The sequence below is a fragment of the Salvelinus alpinus genome, chromosome 11, assembly GCF_045679555.1.
Source record: "Salvelinus alpinus chromosome 11, SLU_Salpinus.1, whole genome shotgun sequence".
Taxonomy (NCBI): Eukaryota; Metazoa; Chordata; class Actinopteri; order Salmoniformes; family Salmonidae; genus Salvelinus; species Salvelinus alpinus.
In genome coordinates this window covers 29,110,842-29,124,037 of record NC_092096.1, presented here as the reverse complement: position 1 = coordinate 29,124,037, position 13,196 = coordinate 29,110,842, and the positions used below count along the sequence as shown (strand labels likewise).

The 13,196-nt window shown below is 41.9% G+C and overlaps 1 protein-coding gene across 1 annotated transcript; it reads right to left on the bottom strand.

Annotated features, from left to right (window-relative positions):
* Nucleotides 1–1,370: 1,370 nt before the first annotated feature.
* Nucleotides 1,371–12,930, bottom strand: LOC139533882 (sodium-coupled neutral amino acid symporter 2-like). Its single transcript, XM_071332344.1, has 15 exons — nt 12,634–12,930; nt 11,298–11,423; nt 11,033–11,114; nt 10,809–10,924; nt 7,516–7,682; nt 7,053–7,128; nt 6,335–6,417; nt 5,933–5,991; nt 5,239–5,409; nt 4,979–5,058; nt 4,670–4,770; nt 3,935–4,059; nt 3,658–3,802; nt 3,451–3,548; nt 1,371–3,300 (listed from the first exon to the last, which is right to left on the bottom strand). Exons 2-15 carry the CDS (start codon nt 11,420–11,422, stop codon nt 3,196–3,198), a joined length of 1,533 nt encoding a protein of 510 aa, XP_071188445.1. The 5' UTR covers nt 11,423; nt 12,634–12,930; the 3' UTR covers nt 1,371–3,195.
* Nucleotides 12,931–13,196: the final 266 nt, after the last annotated feature.

Below are 13,196 nucleotides of genomic sequence, written 5' to 3'. Positions count from 1 at the left end.
TTTACGTCGTCCCCTCGCCCCGACACGGGCGCGAACCAGGGACCCTCTGCACACATCAACAACAGTCACCCACGAAGCGTCGTTACCCATCGCTCCACAAAAGCCACGGCCCTTGCAGAGCAAGGGGCAACACTACATATTGGTTTCAGAGCAAGTGACGTAACTGATTGAAATGCTACTAGCGCGTACCCGCTAACTAGCTAGCCATTTCACATCCGTTACACATGGGTGACTGAGCTGTGTGCTGGTCATTTAAACAGACAGCTCAGTGCATTCAACATGTCAATACTTCTCACAAATACCATCGATGAAGTCAATCTCTCCTCTATTTTGAGCCAGGAGAGATTGACATGCATATTACTAATGTTAGCTCTCCGTGTACATTTAAGGGCCAGCCGTGCTGCTCTGTTCTGGGCCAATTGTAATTTGCCTATGGCCCTCTTGTGGCACTTGACCATATGACTGAACAGTAGTCCAGGTATGACCAAACTAGGGCCTGTAGGACTTGTTTTGTTGGTAGTGGTGTCAAGAAAGCAGAGCAGCGCTTTAATATGGACAGACCTCTTCCCATTTTAGCTACCGTTGCATCAATATGTTTTGACCATGAAAGTTTACCCTCCTGGGTTAAACCAAGCAGTTTAGTCTCCTTAACTTGCTAAATTTCAACATTATTCATTACAAGATTTAGTTGAGGTTTAGAGTTCAGTGAAGGATTGTTATTACATCAATATTTGTCGTTTCCACTGCCTTTTCTCGCATAATTGAATTTAAAGACACAAAAAGATTCCACAATGTCGAATGAACAAATTATCTCTCAACATTTATAAAATTGCATCGAAACTTCCTGTTTCCATCACAGCTGTCGTGATTTTGTTTTTCATAGGTTGGATGGAAACGTGGTAATGAGGCCATTTGCATGAGTTGTGCTTTTATTTATTTCAGCAGGCAGAGTAAAGATGTGTCTTATACATCTTTGGCTGTTCAAATCCAAACAGCACTACTTTAACATCATGTCTAGAATAAGGTTGTGTCCTCCTGTAACCTCATATTCATAATTTGATCTCAAATTGCTGGAGTTATATTTCACTGTTCAAACACTTGTGGACTTATGATTCTGGACTATATATCGCATTCATGCCAACATTTGAAAAATGCATAATTTCCCACCACAATATTTAGACAATGTAATATTCTCTCCCGAAATTGTTAGTGTTTTTGTGGAGTTTATTAATCAAAATTGAGGGGGGTTACAGTTCTTTGTCTCAGGAGTTGCCATCACTTTCCCGGCATATGGTGGGCTCCCTGCAAAACCACACCACAATCAGCTGGTCTGCAAAATAGAACTGACACAATAAACAACCAACAGTGTGTGGGATTATCTTTGACTTTATTTTGACAATAATTACATGATGTACATAGTGTTTCATTGAAACAAGAGTGTAACACTGGTGGGCGATGCCCTCTTTGCTCCTGAGGTCAAGAGATGGCTCACATACTCTCTAACCAATACGTGCATAAAGCATGTGAGAACAGGTTATCAGGGTCACAAATAGAACAAGTGTAAAGTGTGTTACACAAAGACCACTGCCACTATGCTTTGGTAGGTTCCACTTTAAACATGGTCTTTCAGAATTACAGCAAATGGAAGAGGGAAAACTCTCACTATGGTTCAATAAATGAAAGTGAACAACTCCATACTTAATCATAGGGGGGTAAATTGATAAAGACCAAATTCACCAGCAATTTTTACAGCTCTAGTTTTAGTGAAATGCCAATAGGTTAAACAAAACAGAGCATATATACAGTAGTTCAACTCATAGATATATACACATATATGTACAATATATAAATATAGTAAAATAGATAAAATTACATTGATTTCATGTTCTTCCATAAATAATCGCAGGACAATAACAGTTTGGATGATGTGTGAGGTTAACATTGGAAGCAGTGAGCCGCCCGCCTCGTTTTTGTGACGAGGTGACAAGCCGACTTTACACTATCCTTATCAATCATTTAGTTATTTTTTTGTAACTACGGTTATGTTTAATAAGGAGAAGCTGCCAACCGTTAGAAAAACACTGACAGTTTGACAGATACACTGAGCAGCTCACACGACATTCCTCCGCCTTCCCTCAGTTCTGCATGGAAGCCATTATGTAACGTTGATGTGACGTTTGGTTATGTGCGGTCTCAAAACAGTCAGAAAACAAACTATTTTTGCAAGGTAAACAGGTACATTACAACCACGCATGTGGTCAAATTCAAGATATTCTTCCTTAAAGAAAAAAAGTGTAACGTCCCCCTCCCCTTAGCATCCGGGGGATTTGACAGGGAGCATGCCCCATCTCCAAGCAGTAGTGTTATCGCTGTATTAGATTTGAACAAGGTCTTCAATACATCATAATGCGTAATACATTTCTTTAAAAGAGATTTCCCCTAAGAGATCTTTTGCAACTTCCAGTGTGGGGTTTTGAGAAGGCAGGTTTCGTTGATTCATACTAAGCAATTTACAAGTTAAGCCGACACCACTAGCTAGGTCACACAGCCTTGGTACAAATACTGATAAGCGGTCTAGTAGTCCGTGAACAGACAATTTCCTCACGAGTGTGCTGAACATTAAGTGCTTTTCAATATATAAACACATATTACAAATACCTTTTTTGGCAATGTTTTAAAAAATAAGAAGTTGAACGCTAAATTATTCACGTCGAGTAGAAGTCTACTGTCATGTTCTTCACCTCTAATGAGTTCTGGGATTCCAGGATGCCCGCGGTTGCGTGCGGCCCTGGTTGAGAAAAGTTGTCGCTGTGCCCAAAAAGCTGAGCTCACACGCAGTACCTGAATATGAGCTGTATTGGAACTCTACAACTACACGATCCCTGTTTGAGGCACCATCAAAAGTTTCAACTGTACCAGAATTACAAAAAAGAGAGAAAACGTCCAAAACGGAAAACGAAACAAAGAAAGCACAACGAAAGGAAAAAATAAAATCACCACCTGTGTGGCTTAACTGCATACTGTACAAAGTTCAGTACATTCTCATTGGAATGGTATAGTCACTTGCTTAGAGTTCAAAGCCGAACGTTGTATGTGAGGTCATTTTCTCCTTCTTCTTGGGTAGCAGTCTTAGCGGTCAGATGTTTAGCGGCTGAGCTGCGGAAGGTGTGGTGCCCCCCTGGTGGATGAGGTATCCTAGTGTCCGTCGGCGGCTTGTGAGGCGTTGCTGATCCAGTCAAGGGTGATGAGGGTCAAGCTGCCGATCATGACGAAGAAACCACTGCACAGGAAGATGGATGCCTGGATAGAGGGAGGACGAGACTGTCGGGCTTAGCACAACAAGGCTTTCTTCTCCACTCTATGATTGATGCTCCTTGCCAGGAGTCACAGACCACAACACCCACAAACACATCAATTCATGTACCAAAAAGGAGCAGGATGTTTTCTTACCCCAATTTTCTGCACAGACTTCATGGGCTCCTTCTTGACCAGTTTGATATAGAAGGCCGAGGGCAGGATGAAGATCAACATAGCTGCCGCAGATGCACCTGAGAAGGAAGATGACAGGCTCAGTGGGGATGTTCACCTCTTTTCTTTCTCTATCATAATTTCTAGATACTGTGAACTGCACCTGACCAACTGAACACATTCACTCACCGATGAAGCCGAAGATGTCTCTGATGGTGGGGACGAAGATGACCAGACAGTTTGTGCTGGCCAGCAGAACCATGGTGATGATGGTGTGGCGGATCCAGCTGAACTCCTTGGAGGCACACAGCAGCTGGTTGACCGACGTGCGGATCTACGACAGACAGAGACGGGGGACCAAGGTCAACATGGTGGCAATGCTGAACTTGACAACGTTCACAAGTTTTGAATGGATGGACAGACAGACAAGCTGCCAGCCAGACAGACAGATAGATGTGGGGCTTACGGGAAACAGCACCACAGGGACAGTCAGGGTGACAGCTGTCAGCACGGCCAGACGAACGATGAGTAGGATCACGTCAGACTTGTAGACCTTGGAGTAGGTGTGCAGAAGTTCGGGCTCCACATGCACTGTAAAGCCAATCCAATATGGTCATTTAATTTATGCTTGTTTCCTTCTCACTTATAAAGCCACATATTCAATTCATTTCCCTTAGCCTGATGAGTCCACACCTTTCAGATATTCAGATATCCAGACACAGGGCCCATGTGTGACCAACTGGGTATCGAACCCTGGTCAGCAATGCTCTATAATAACCCCTACGGTCAACATTCACTCATTTTGCTGTATTATTGGTGTTCGTTCAGAAATGTCTTTGTAACCTGCCTGTTACATGTCCAGCCAAATCAAACGGAGATTGAGAGATCAATTGGAATACAGCTAAGCTTATTCAAGGTTGTGCGTAACCTTCACACCCTCGTTCATTAATTTTCGCCATGTCATGTCCTGGCTAACTAGGGCCATTGCGCAGGCATACTTTTAGGGAAGTCTGGAACATGGCTGGACACCTGCTGCGATGTCCTTGCCATAACAAATATACAGGATCATTGGTGTATTGGACAGCTTGCATAACAACTGGTTGTTTGAGCCCGAAACGGACTGTTTCCTGCTCAAACTAGTTTTGTATCCGACTGTTAAAAAAAGGATGAATGTGTTTCTAAGGGGGGCGGGGTGACTCACAGTTGAAGGTCAGATATCCGAAGAGAGCAGCCAGCAGGTACATGATGAACATGGCCAGGAAAGACACGTTGGCCACGCCCTGCATCTTTCTACGGGAACGACTGGGAAAGAAGAGGAGGTTTAGACAACACAGAACCACTGTTCTTTTCTCTGTCTTCCTTCACAAGTACTACAGCTATAAACTCTGTGTGTGTGTGTGTGTGTGTGTGTGTGTGTGTGTGTGTGTGTGTGTGTGTGTGTGTGTGTGTGTGTGTGTGTGTGTGTGAAGCCTTGACAACGTGGCAGCTGGTAAAAAAGCGATAGACTCACTCTTTAAGCTCCTCGTACATGGGCAGGACGGCGGGGTGGCAGACAAAGGCGAACGTCAGGATAGGAACAGCATACACAGTCTGAAGGAGAGCGTTAGACAAGACCGTTAGACATTTGACACATGAACACAGATACAAAAAAACATTAGATCACACAACAAAAAAAAACATAAGTACAAGTACGATAGCCCTTGGGCATCCATTAAGTAGTTCTCTTTCTATTTATCGATTTACCACTCAACATATCTGTCCATTTCTCACCTGAGAGTTGAAGACAAAGTATTTGGGTGTGCAGACGTCCTCGTTGTAGACGATGGCGGTGGTGTTGAGGAAGCCCACCGTGTTGTTCAGGACCTTGCTAACCGTCTCGTTCAGTATCACGTCCATGTTAGGAATGTATGGGCACGGGATCTGGAACTTCTTATAGATCACCTGGAAAAGAAACCGAGCCCATTTACACTCCCATACAAAAGGTACAGAGTATTGGCTACATACATTGCTAATTGCCAATATTATAACTACTATAGATGAAAACTCATTACTTTTAGAATGCTTGCTCATGGTCCGGCTAGTGTGAGCAGGTCAGAATTGTAAACCAATGTGTCACAGTTATTCAGGTGTTCTATCTTAATTTGACCAGTTTCTCACTGCAGGAAAATAGTCCTGCAGCGACAGGAAATGCGAATTATTGTATGGATTATAATTAATGGAAATGTGGTTGATACATTTTAGTGAGGATAAATCAAGATTGACAGTATTAAAGTGGAAATTACTAACTTGAGAAGCCGCTTTAAACCTTAAATACACTACAATTTGCATGTCCTACTGTGCAGGAACATTATCTTCGACAACAGAGTGATAAAATGAAGATATCATATCTGTAGGTGAGCCATTCACTACAATAACCTGAACTGTAAAGACAATAACAGCGGAGTAGTTTAGGATGTTGACTCACCACAATCAGGAAGAACACCATGCAAAGCAGGGAGAAACCACTTGTGTAACCAAGGTAACCTGAAGTAAGGTAACAGAGAGAGAGAAAAAAACGATTGAGTACTTCATATACTGTGGAAATGTAAGATAGGAAATATACTAACTACTGTGTAATATCCGTTAAAACATATTAAAACTATATTACAATGAATAAGAATGTACTCTTCTAAGGCAATATATTAACTTTATCAGTCAAAAAGGAATCTAATGTAAACAAACTGTTCTGGCCTCTACTACACACATACGTTGCCACAGTGCGTCACCATCCCCTGCCCTTTCCCAACATTTTACACAAGTGCTGCATTTCACAACACACGTACACACACACACAAAGTAAAGTGCCACACTCTGTATTGTGTCTTACCAAGGTTCCTGAGAAGTGAGAGTGGCAGGATGATGACAACTGACACCAAGATCACAAGATAGTCCCCGTTCGCATACCACTCTCTGGAACGCACAGGAGAGACAAGAACATGTCATACACTGTACACACATATCACCACACAGTTTCATATAATAACACACAGTTACACCCACACACACTTACACACATTCATATCCCAACATTTATCTAGCTTTTGTGAAAAAATATGACCTATATCAAAGCTATTGTAGCGTTCGTTTCTCGTTTGACTGTTGTAAAATACAAACATGGCAGAATGTCTGCAATGCACACATAAATAGCAGCCTGCTCTTAGGGTGGTCTAGCTACATGCTGGCAACACTACATGAATGTTTGATGGGCCAGTTGGTTGGTCTGAATGAGCTCATCCAGCGGTCTGTCTCGGTGCGGCACTGGCTCTTCTAAAAGGACCCTTTGAACGGCCGCCGACAACACACCGTCCCTCCTCCCTCTTCTCTCTCTCTGCTGAGAGGGACAAAGAGGCCTCTTCACATCTTCCCAGCGCAGCACTCAAAAACAACCCGCCGCCATTTTGAATGACACCAAAGTCACTACTTCACCTCGAGGGTCGACCGCTCAAAAACAACCATGGGCCATTTGTCAAACCAAAGTAACAGCAGACTAAAGGACACACACACACACCAACGGACACACAGAATCTAGAGACAAAGCTGCTTACCCGTTGTTAGCTCCCACGAAGGCTTGGATAACGATCGGCAGCTCGTACTTCACAATGTAGAGGTAGCTGGACATGGCTGCAAAGGTAAAAGCAAAGTCACGGTTAGTCAAAGTCATATTGTGAATCAGTGACTTTTCATCAAAACATGCCTTATTTTGTTCCAAAACAGACAACTCTGAGAATGTTCTAGTACCACTAACCAAGGATGAATAGGCCTATTGGTTCGCAGAAGGGATGTTTGTTCCATTGGAAAGTAGTACCCTTGCAAATATTTATTGTAAACATTTACAGAACCATTTGGTTTATGGGAAAGGGGCTGCTCTTCCTTTTCTATGTGTGACATCACTGACATTTAGACTTTGGACTTTTTTCCACATAGTCAACTCCTAGTGGATCAATGAGACTGTCTCCCCGACTTTGATCTGTCTTCCTGAATGACCATTGAAGTGCCCTTAGTTCTCACCTCCGATGTTCTGCATGGTGATGGAGATGGATGCAGCCAGTTTACCGGGCATGCCGAAGGCCTTGTAACCCAGCTGTTCATAGACCAGCGACCCTCCTTCATTGGCTGTCTTTAGGAGCAAGTGCACAGAGTACAGGGAGAAGATGGACACAGCCACCAGGAGAATTCTGTGGAGAGAAGAGGAACATTGCATCATGAGTAAGGTACGGAACCAGGCCAAAGGACTGGTAAGGACTATTATCGACTGGCATTAACCACACTGACACCTAGTAACACGGTTGACTACTGATAAGTGCACATTGGATAAGTACAAGCTTTGATTCCGTTCGGTGCATTTCACCAGTCCCAATTCAAACATATTATTTTGACTTGATCTCCCAATGGTTCCATCTGAACGTGAAGACAAACCACACCAAAGGTCAACGCAGGGCTTAAATTCACATGGAAAATGTGTTCTGACCATCGCAAGGACACATCTTATGTTGACCATGTTGACGCTGGGGAAGTGACATACAAGTGACCTTCTTTACTGTACTGTAGCACCCAAACACAGGGATCAATAGGTTTTGTCTGTGAGCTGATCTGCAAAGATCTTGTCATGGGGACAGTTTTGATGCAACACAGCTATGCACAATCCAGATACAGGGATGTGATTGGACAATGGGCTCCAGGTCAGGATATTCTATCTAGCAGCCAAGCTGTGTAGAACTAACACTGACTCACTGTATTAATAGTAGCAATTGTGCCACTGAGAAAAATTCTCTAAGCAATATGAGCTAGGTTCACGTTATGAAGGCCTTGTGCAAATCATTTCACTCACACACACAACTTCAGAACCACAACACAGTGGTATAGAGACAATTACTCGACTATATCCGAGCACAGCTCTGTCTACTCGGCTACTTCAAATCAAATGTATTTATAAAGCCCTTCTTACATCAGCTGATATCTCAGAGTGCTGTACAGAAACCCAGCCTAAAACCCCAAACAGCAAGCAATGCAGGTGTAGAAGCACTGTGGCTAGGAAAAACTCCCTAGAAAAGCCAGAACCTAGGAAGAAACCTAGATAGGAACCAGGCTATGAGGGGTGGTCAGTCCTCTTCTGGCTGTGCCGGGTGGAGATCATAACAGAACACTTCCAAGATTTACTTGTCACCATTTACACTTCTGCCCATAATAGTTTAGTCTACATCTTATCACGTCATATGCACTTCACTGACTCATCAAATATACCTTAGATGACCCTAAGGTAATTGTTTTCACTCTGTAAATACTGAATCTACCCAACAGTGAAGTGTTTGCAAGTCCCATGGTGTGGAAACCTTTTGCAAACAAAGATTTTTTTTAAACAGAGGCCTTTGTGAAAATACACAAAAGCTTTTATACCCTGAAGAAGGTATGTTGCGGAAATGCATAAGCCAAATCAATAAAGGTTTTTTCAGTATGGTTTATATATTTTACAGAATTTCTCCTACTTCACAATGCTACACAAATAATCAGAGGTATTATATTCATAATTCATATTCATAAGCTGTTGGAGCAAGTGGCCCTTTAAACTGGCTACCCACTGGGCACAGAAGTCATTTCAACGTCTAGTTTTGATTTACATTTGGTTGATTTGTCAACTAACGTGAAATCAACAAAAAATGACACCATGTCATTGGATTTAGGTTAAAGGTTGTTTGAAATGACGTGTAATGAGTGTAATTGTGAGAAGAAGAAGAGTCTACTGGAATGATCTCATGTGAGGCCCGTTTCCCGTACCTTACCATTTATATATCTCTGGCCCCCTTGCAGAAAGATTAGCGCTGCTAAGCAGCTTCCCCCCGGCTTTGAGTGACTGGCACACATGAAAGGCCCTGATGCTAGTGCGCCACACACCCAACCCCAGAGCTCACACTCGTACGTCCACTGTTCGTAAACACCGGCCTGTGTGGCACTAGCAACCGTGCCCTGTGGTAGCATAAGCTTTGATCTCTGTCTCACCAGCTTACTCTAACTCCCTTCAGGGTTATCGAATGCCCTGTCTTAGACAAGGACACATTTCTAATAGACTGTGGATAAATGCTGTGCTCAGGTTGTATGTACAGTATCTATACCTCACATTGGTAGATATTGAGGTGTGACCTTGTTGTGCTCTACCTGGTGGTATATCACACTGCCAAGTTTAGAATGTGCTGTATTGCCTCTGATATGACGGAGTGCATTCAGACTCAGAGAGTTCCACAAACTATCTTCCACACTAGCAACATACAGTGATATTCTATATTGCATTCTATTCAATGTGATGTTGACTTACATTTTAGTTATTTAGGGGACGCTCTTATCCAAAGCGACTTACAGGAGCAATTAGGGTTAATTGTCTTGCTCAAGAGCACATCGACAGATTTTTCACCCAGGGATTCGAACAAGCACACTTTGGGTTATTGGCCCAACCCGCTTAACCACTAGGTTACCTGCCACTCCTAATTCCTACTACCTACTTCTCAGATTCATAAAGCTGAGCCCCATTTCAATTGTGGATGTGTATTTTCATTCCCATTATTTATATATACACTAGTTGACTGACAGGGAGTGCTGTTTTGAAGCCACTGCGCCTTCATCTTGGCACCACCCTCCACCATTGTAACAAATATTTTGGAAGCTATAAAATAAATGTATTAATGTGTACATTTGTTTTTGCCACATTTATTAGTTTACTGACACCGAAATGCATAATTGAAATGTGAGCTAAACAGAAAAAAAGAATTGTTTACAATGTTTTTTCCATAAAGTATAATTTTTTGAAAGTACTAATGTTACTGTCCCCACTACAACAACAAAATACTTAAATACATGTCATTGTGTCCTTGAAAAATTGTGTTGAAATACTATAGAATTCCATTCATTCCTATGGAGGACTACTCCTTCTGGGAACTGCCAATATGGCCGACCGGTGGCTTCAAAGCCTCTCATTGGCCAATACATAGCATCAGCAATCCTGGGATATATCATTGGTGTCAACTGCTTTAAAACAGACACCACTAGCTCTTCGTCACACCTTGCAAGCTACGGACATTGCCATTGGATGACACAGTGTGAACATTCTGATTGAACCCGCAGTGCAGTTTTCCTTCATTAATCAGCAACACAGATGTACACACACACATCAGCACCTGTCACTATGTGCTTATACAGAAACCCAGCCTAAAACCCCAAACAGCAAGCAATGCAGATGTAGAAATCATCTGCAATTGATTTCAATGAAACCCAAGTCTGACACTGGCATACAGGAACACTAGAACAGTACTCACACAAAGAGTGCAATGCCAGTGTTGGCCATGGCATAGGAGAGACCAAGGATGCCACTGCCCATAATAGCATTGCCCAGGTTGAAGACTGACATCCCAAAAGAGGCGGTGCCTGGATGCTGTTGAGAACAAAGTAAAATATACCCAGTTAGAAAAAAAACTCTAATAAAAGCACAGTAAACCATAAGCCTCAAATTGGTAGCCTATGTTATCAGGACAGCACTTACATAATCCGTTTCATACTTCTTCTTGTCCAGGTGGTAGTCTGGAAGGAAGTTTTGACTCTCCGCATCCATATCGGGATATTGACTGGAAATCAAACATGCATAAAGCATTTATTTAATGGATTAATCCCATTCCAATTCAGCCTTTAAAACAGACATAATACAAGTTCTACTAAAATATGTAAGTTGATGACATTTCTGCGGTTAGAAACACAGGCATAGGTCTACTGCAGAGCATCGTCAAACCCAGCAGGCTGCAGTGCCTCACCTGTCAATAGGAACCTTCTTGGTTGGACAGGAGCTGTATTCATGACTATTGGAACTGACACTGCTATCCTCATCCGGAGAAATGTTGAAGCGGCTCATCTCTGTCTTTGCAGTGGCCTGTTTCATGCTATAAAATAAACAAACGGAAAACCTTGAATCAATTTGTGTTTATTTGTGAACTTCTTGCCTGCGCCATTCCAACTCTCTTCTTTCATAGAACCTCGAGTTCTACCAGGGACGTTGAATAATCAATATTGGAAAGGGAGAGACTAGGATACTCATTGCGCTGCAGCTATCTCATAAATCTGAAGTCATGTGACCAGAAGAAGGGGGGTTGACCCATCCCAGGAGCCAGTGGAAAAATACCAGCCGCCCGGCATCCGCGTCTATCCACATCAGCGCAGCGTCACATACCCAATATGAATGACAAAAGCTTTGCGCAAGTCTTTTCATCTCCAATTTCAACGTGTTAAATAAGAATGACATTGTAATAGGCCGATATATGTAACTAACAAATCCCGTTTATTCAAACAGAATGTGAGATCATGTTATTAGTTTAGGGTTTTAAATGATAGAGCACAGCCTAATCTAAAACATTTTATGCATGGGACTGTTAAATAATTCGATTTTGGGCTCTATTTAATAAGAATTCTTCCATGACTGACTGATGGTAACAAAGGCACGTGCTTGTCTATTATGGGCATGGCACCATTTTGCGCAGAGCTGTAGTCCTATATCTGTCTTAGATATCCTCAGCTGTAGCTTACAGGCATTCATTTAGGTTGCATCATTTCTTGGACATTGATGTCTTTTATTTACAAATATCCCAAATAAGGGAAAAGACTCAACCATCAAATCCATTACATTCCTTTCTTGGTTACCGCCCCGGCATTCCTCTGTAAATAATATAGCCCACTAGCCTACAGCGTCAGTGCTATTTATTTATTTCCTTGTGAGTCTGGCCCATTGCGCTGTGTATTGCGCCTCGGCCTATAGTATAGCATCATATATATTATAAAAAATATAGAAATAACACATCTATAACCTAATAACTCTGATCTTTGCGCCTAATTGATATTGGCCAATTGACCAGGGAAATAACCTGCAAGAGATTAAATACATCGGCCGGCTATTTCAATACACAATATATAGGTTAATTATTTCACCTATTTTCCAATAGAATAGACTTAATTATTAACAATACATCAATTTACTAGGCCTATATAATTGTAAATTACAATTTATAGCTAGAGAATTACAAGATAATTAGCCTACACCCGGTAACCCAGCATATTTCCCGGAAGACAGTAAAAGATGCGGCGCAGACAGAATCTTACCTTTGCGAAAACGAATAAAATCCCTATGAAAAAGTAGCGATCCTTTTCAATTTTAATTTGAAACAATTCCTTCACCGTTGAATGTCTCCAATATTCTACTAGAAAGTATTTATCCTTGAAGTTTTATTCAGTAACAATAAATGTACTTAAGATACAATTCAATTGTCCCAATTAAATAGGAAAATAACTTACAATGTGGATACAATTGTATAAGAATAGCTTAAAAGCTCAATTTTAAGATGTTATATAAATCAAATTGCCAACGATGTGATACACAACTTGAATTCACGTTGTTCTAAACGAGGTAGGGTTTGTCTGCACCTTTATATCTATCCAGCGTTGCATCAGCCCGAGGAGGAAGGGGAGTGGCTTTTTGCCTTGGCGACAGGCATAGACTTTACACACGCCAGAATGAATGACGCGGTTTGTGTACAAACACACGGTCCAGTAAAGGTGGTGGTTCTGAATGCCCTTCACAATGTGCATTCGACTATCTTGATTTCTGCTCATGGAAAAAGTTGAATTCAGATCATGTATTTGGATCACTGTGTCCTTGTTAGTTT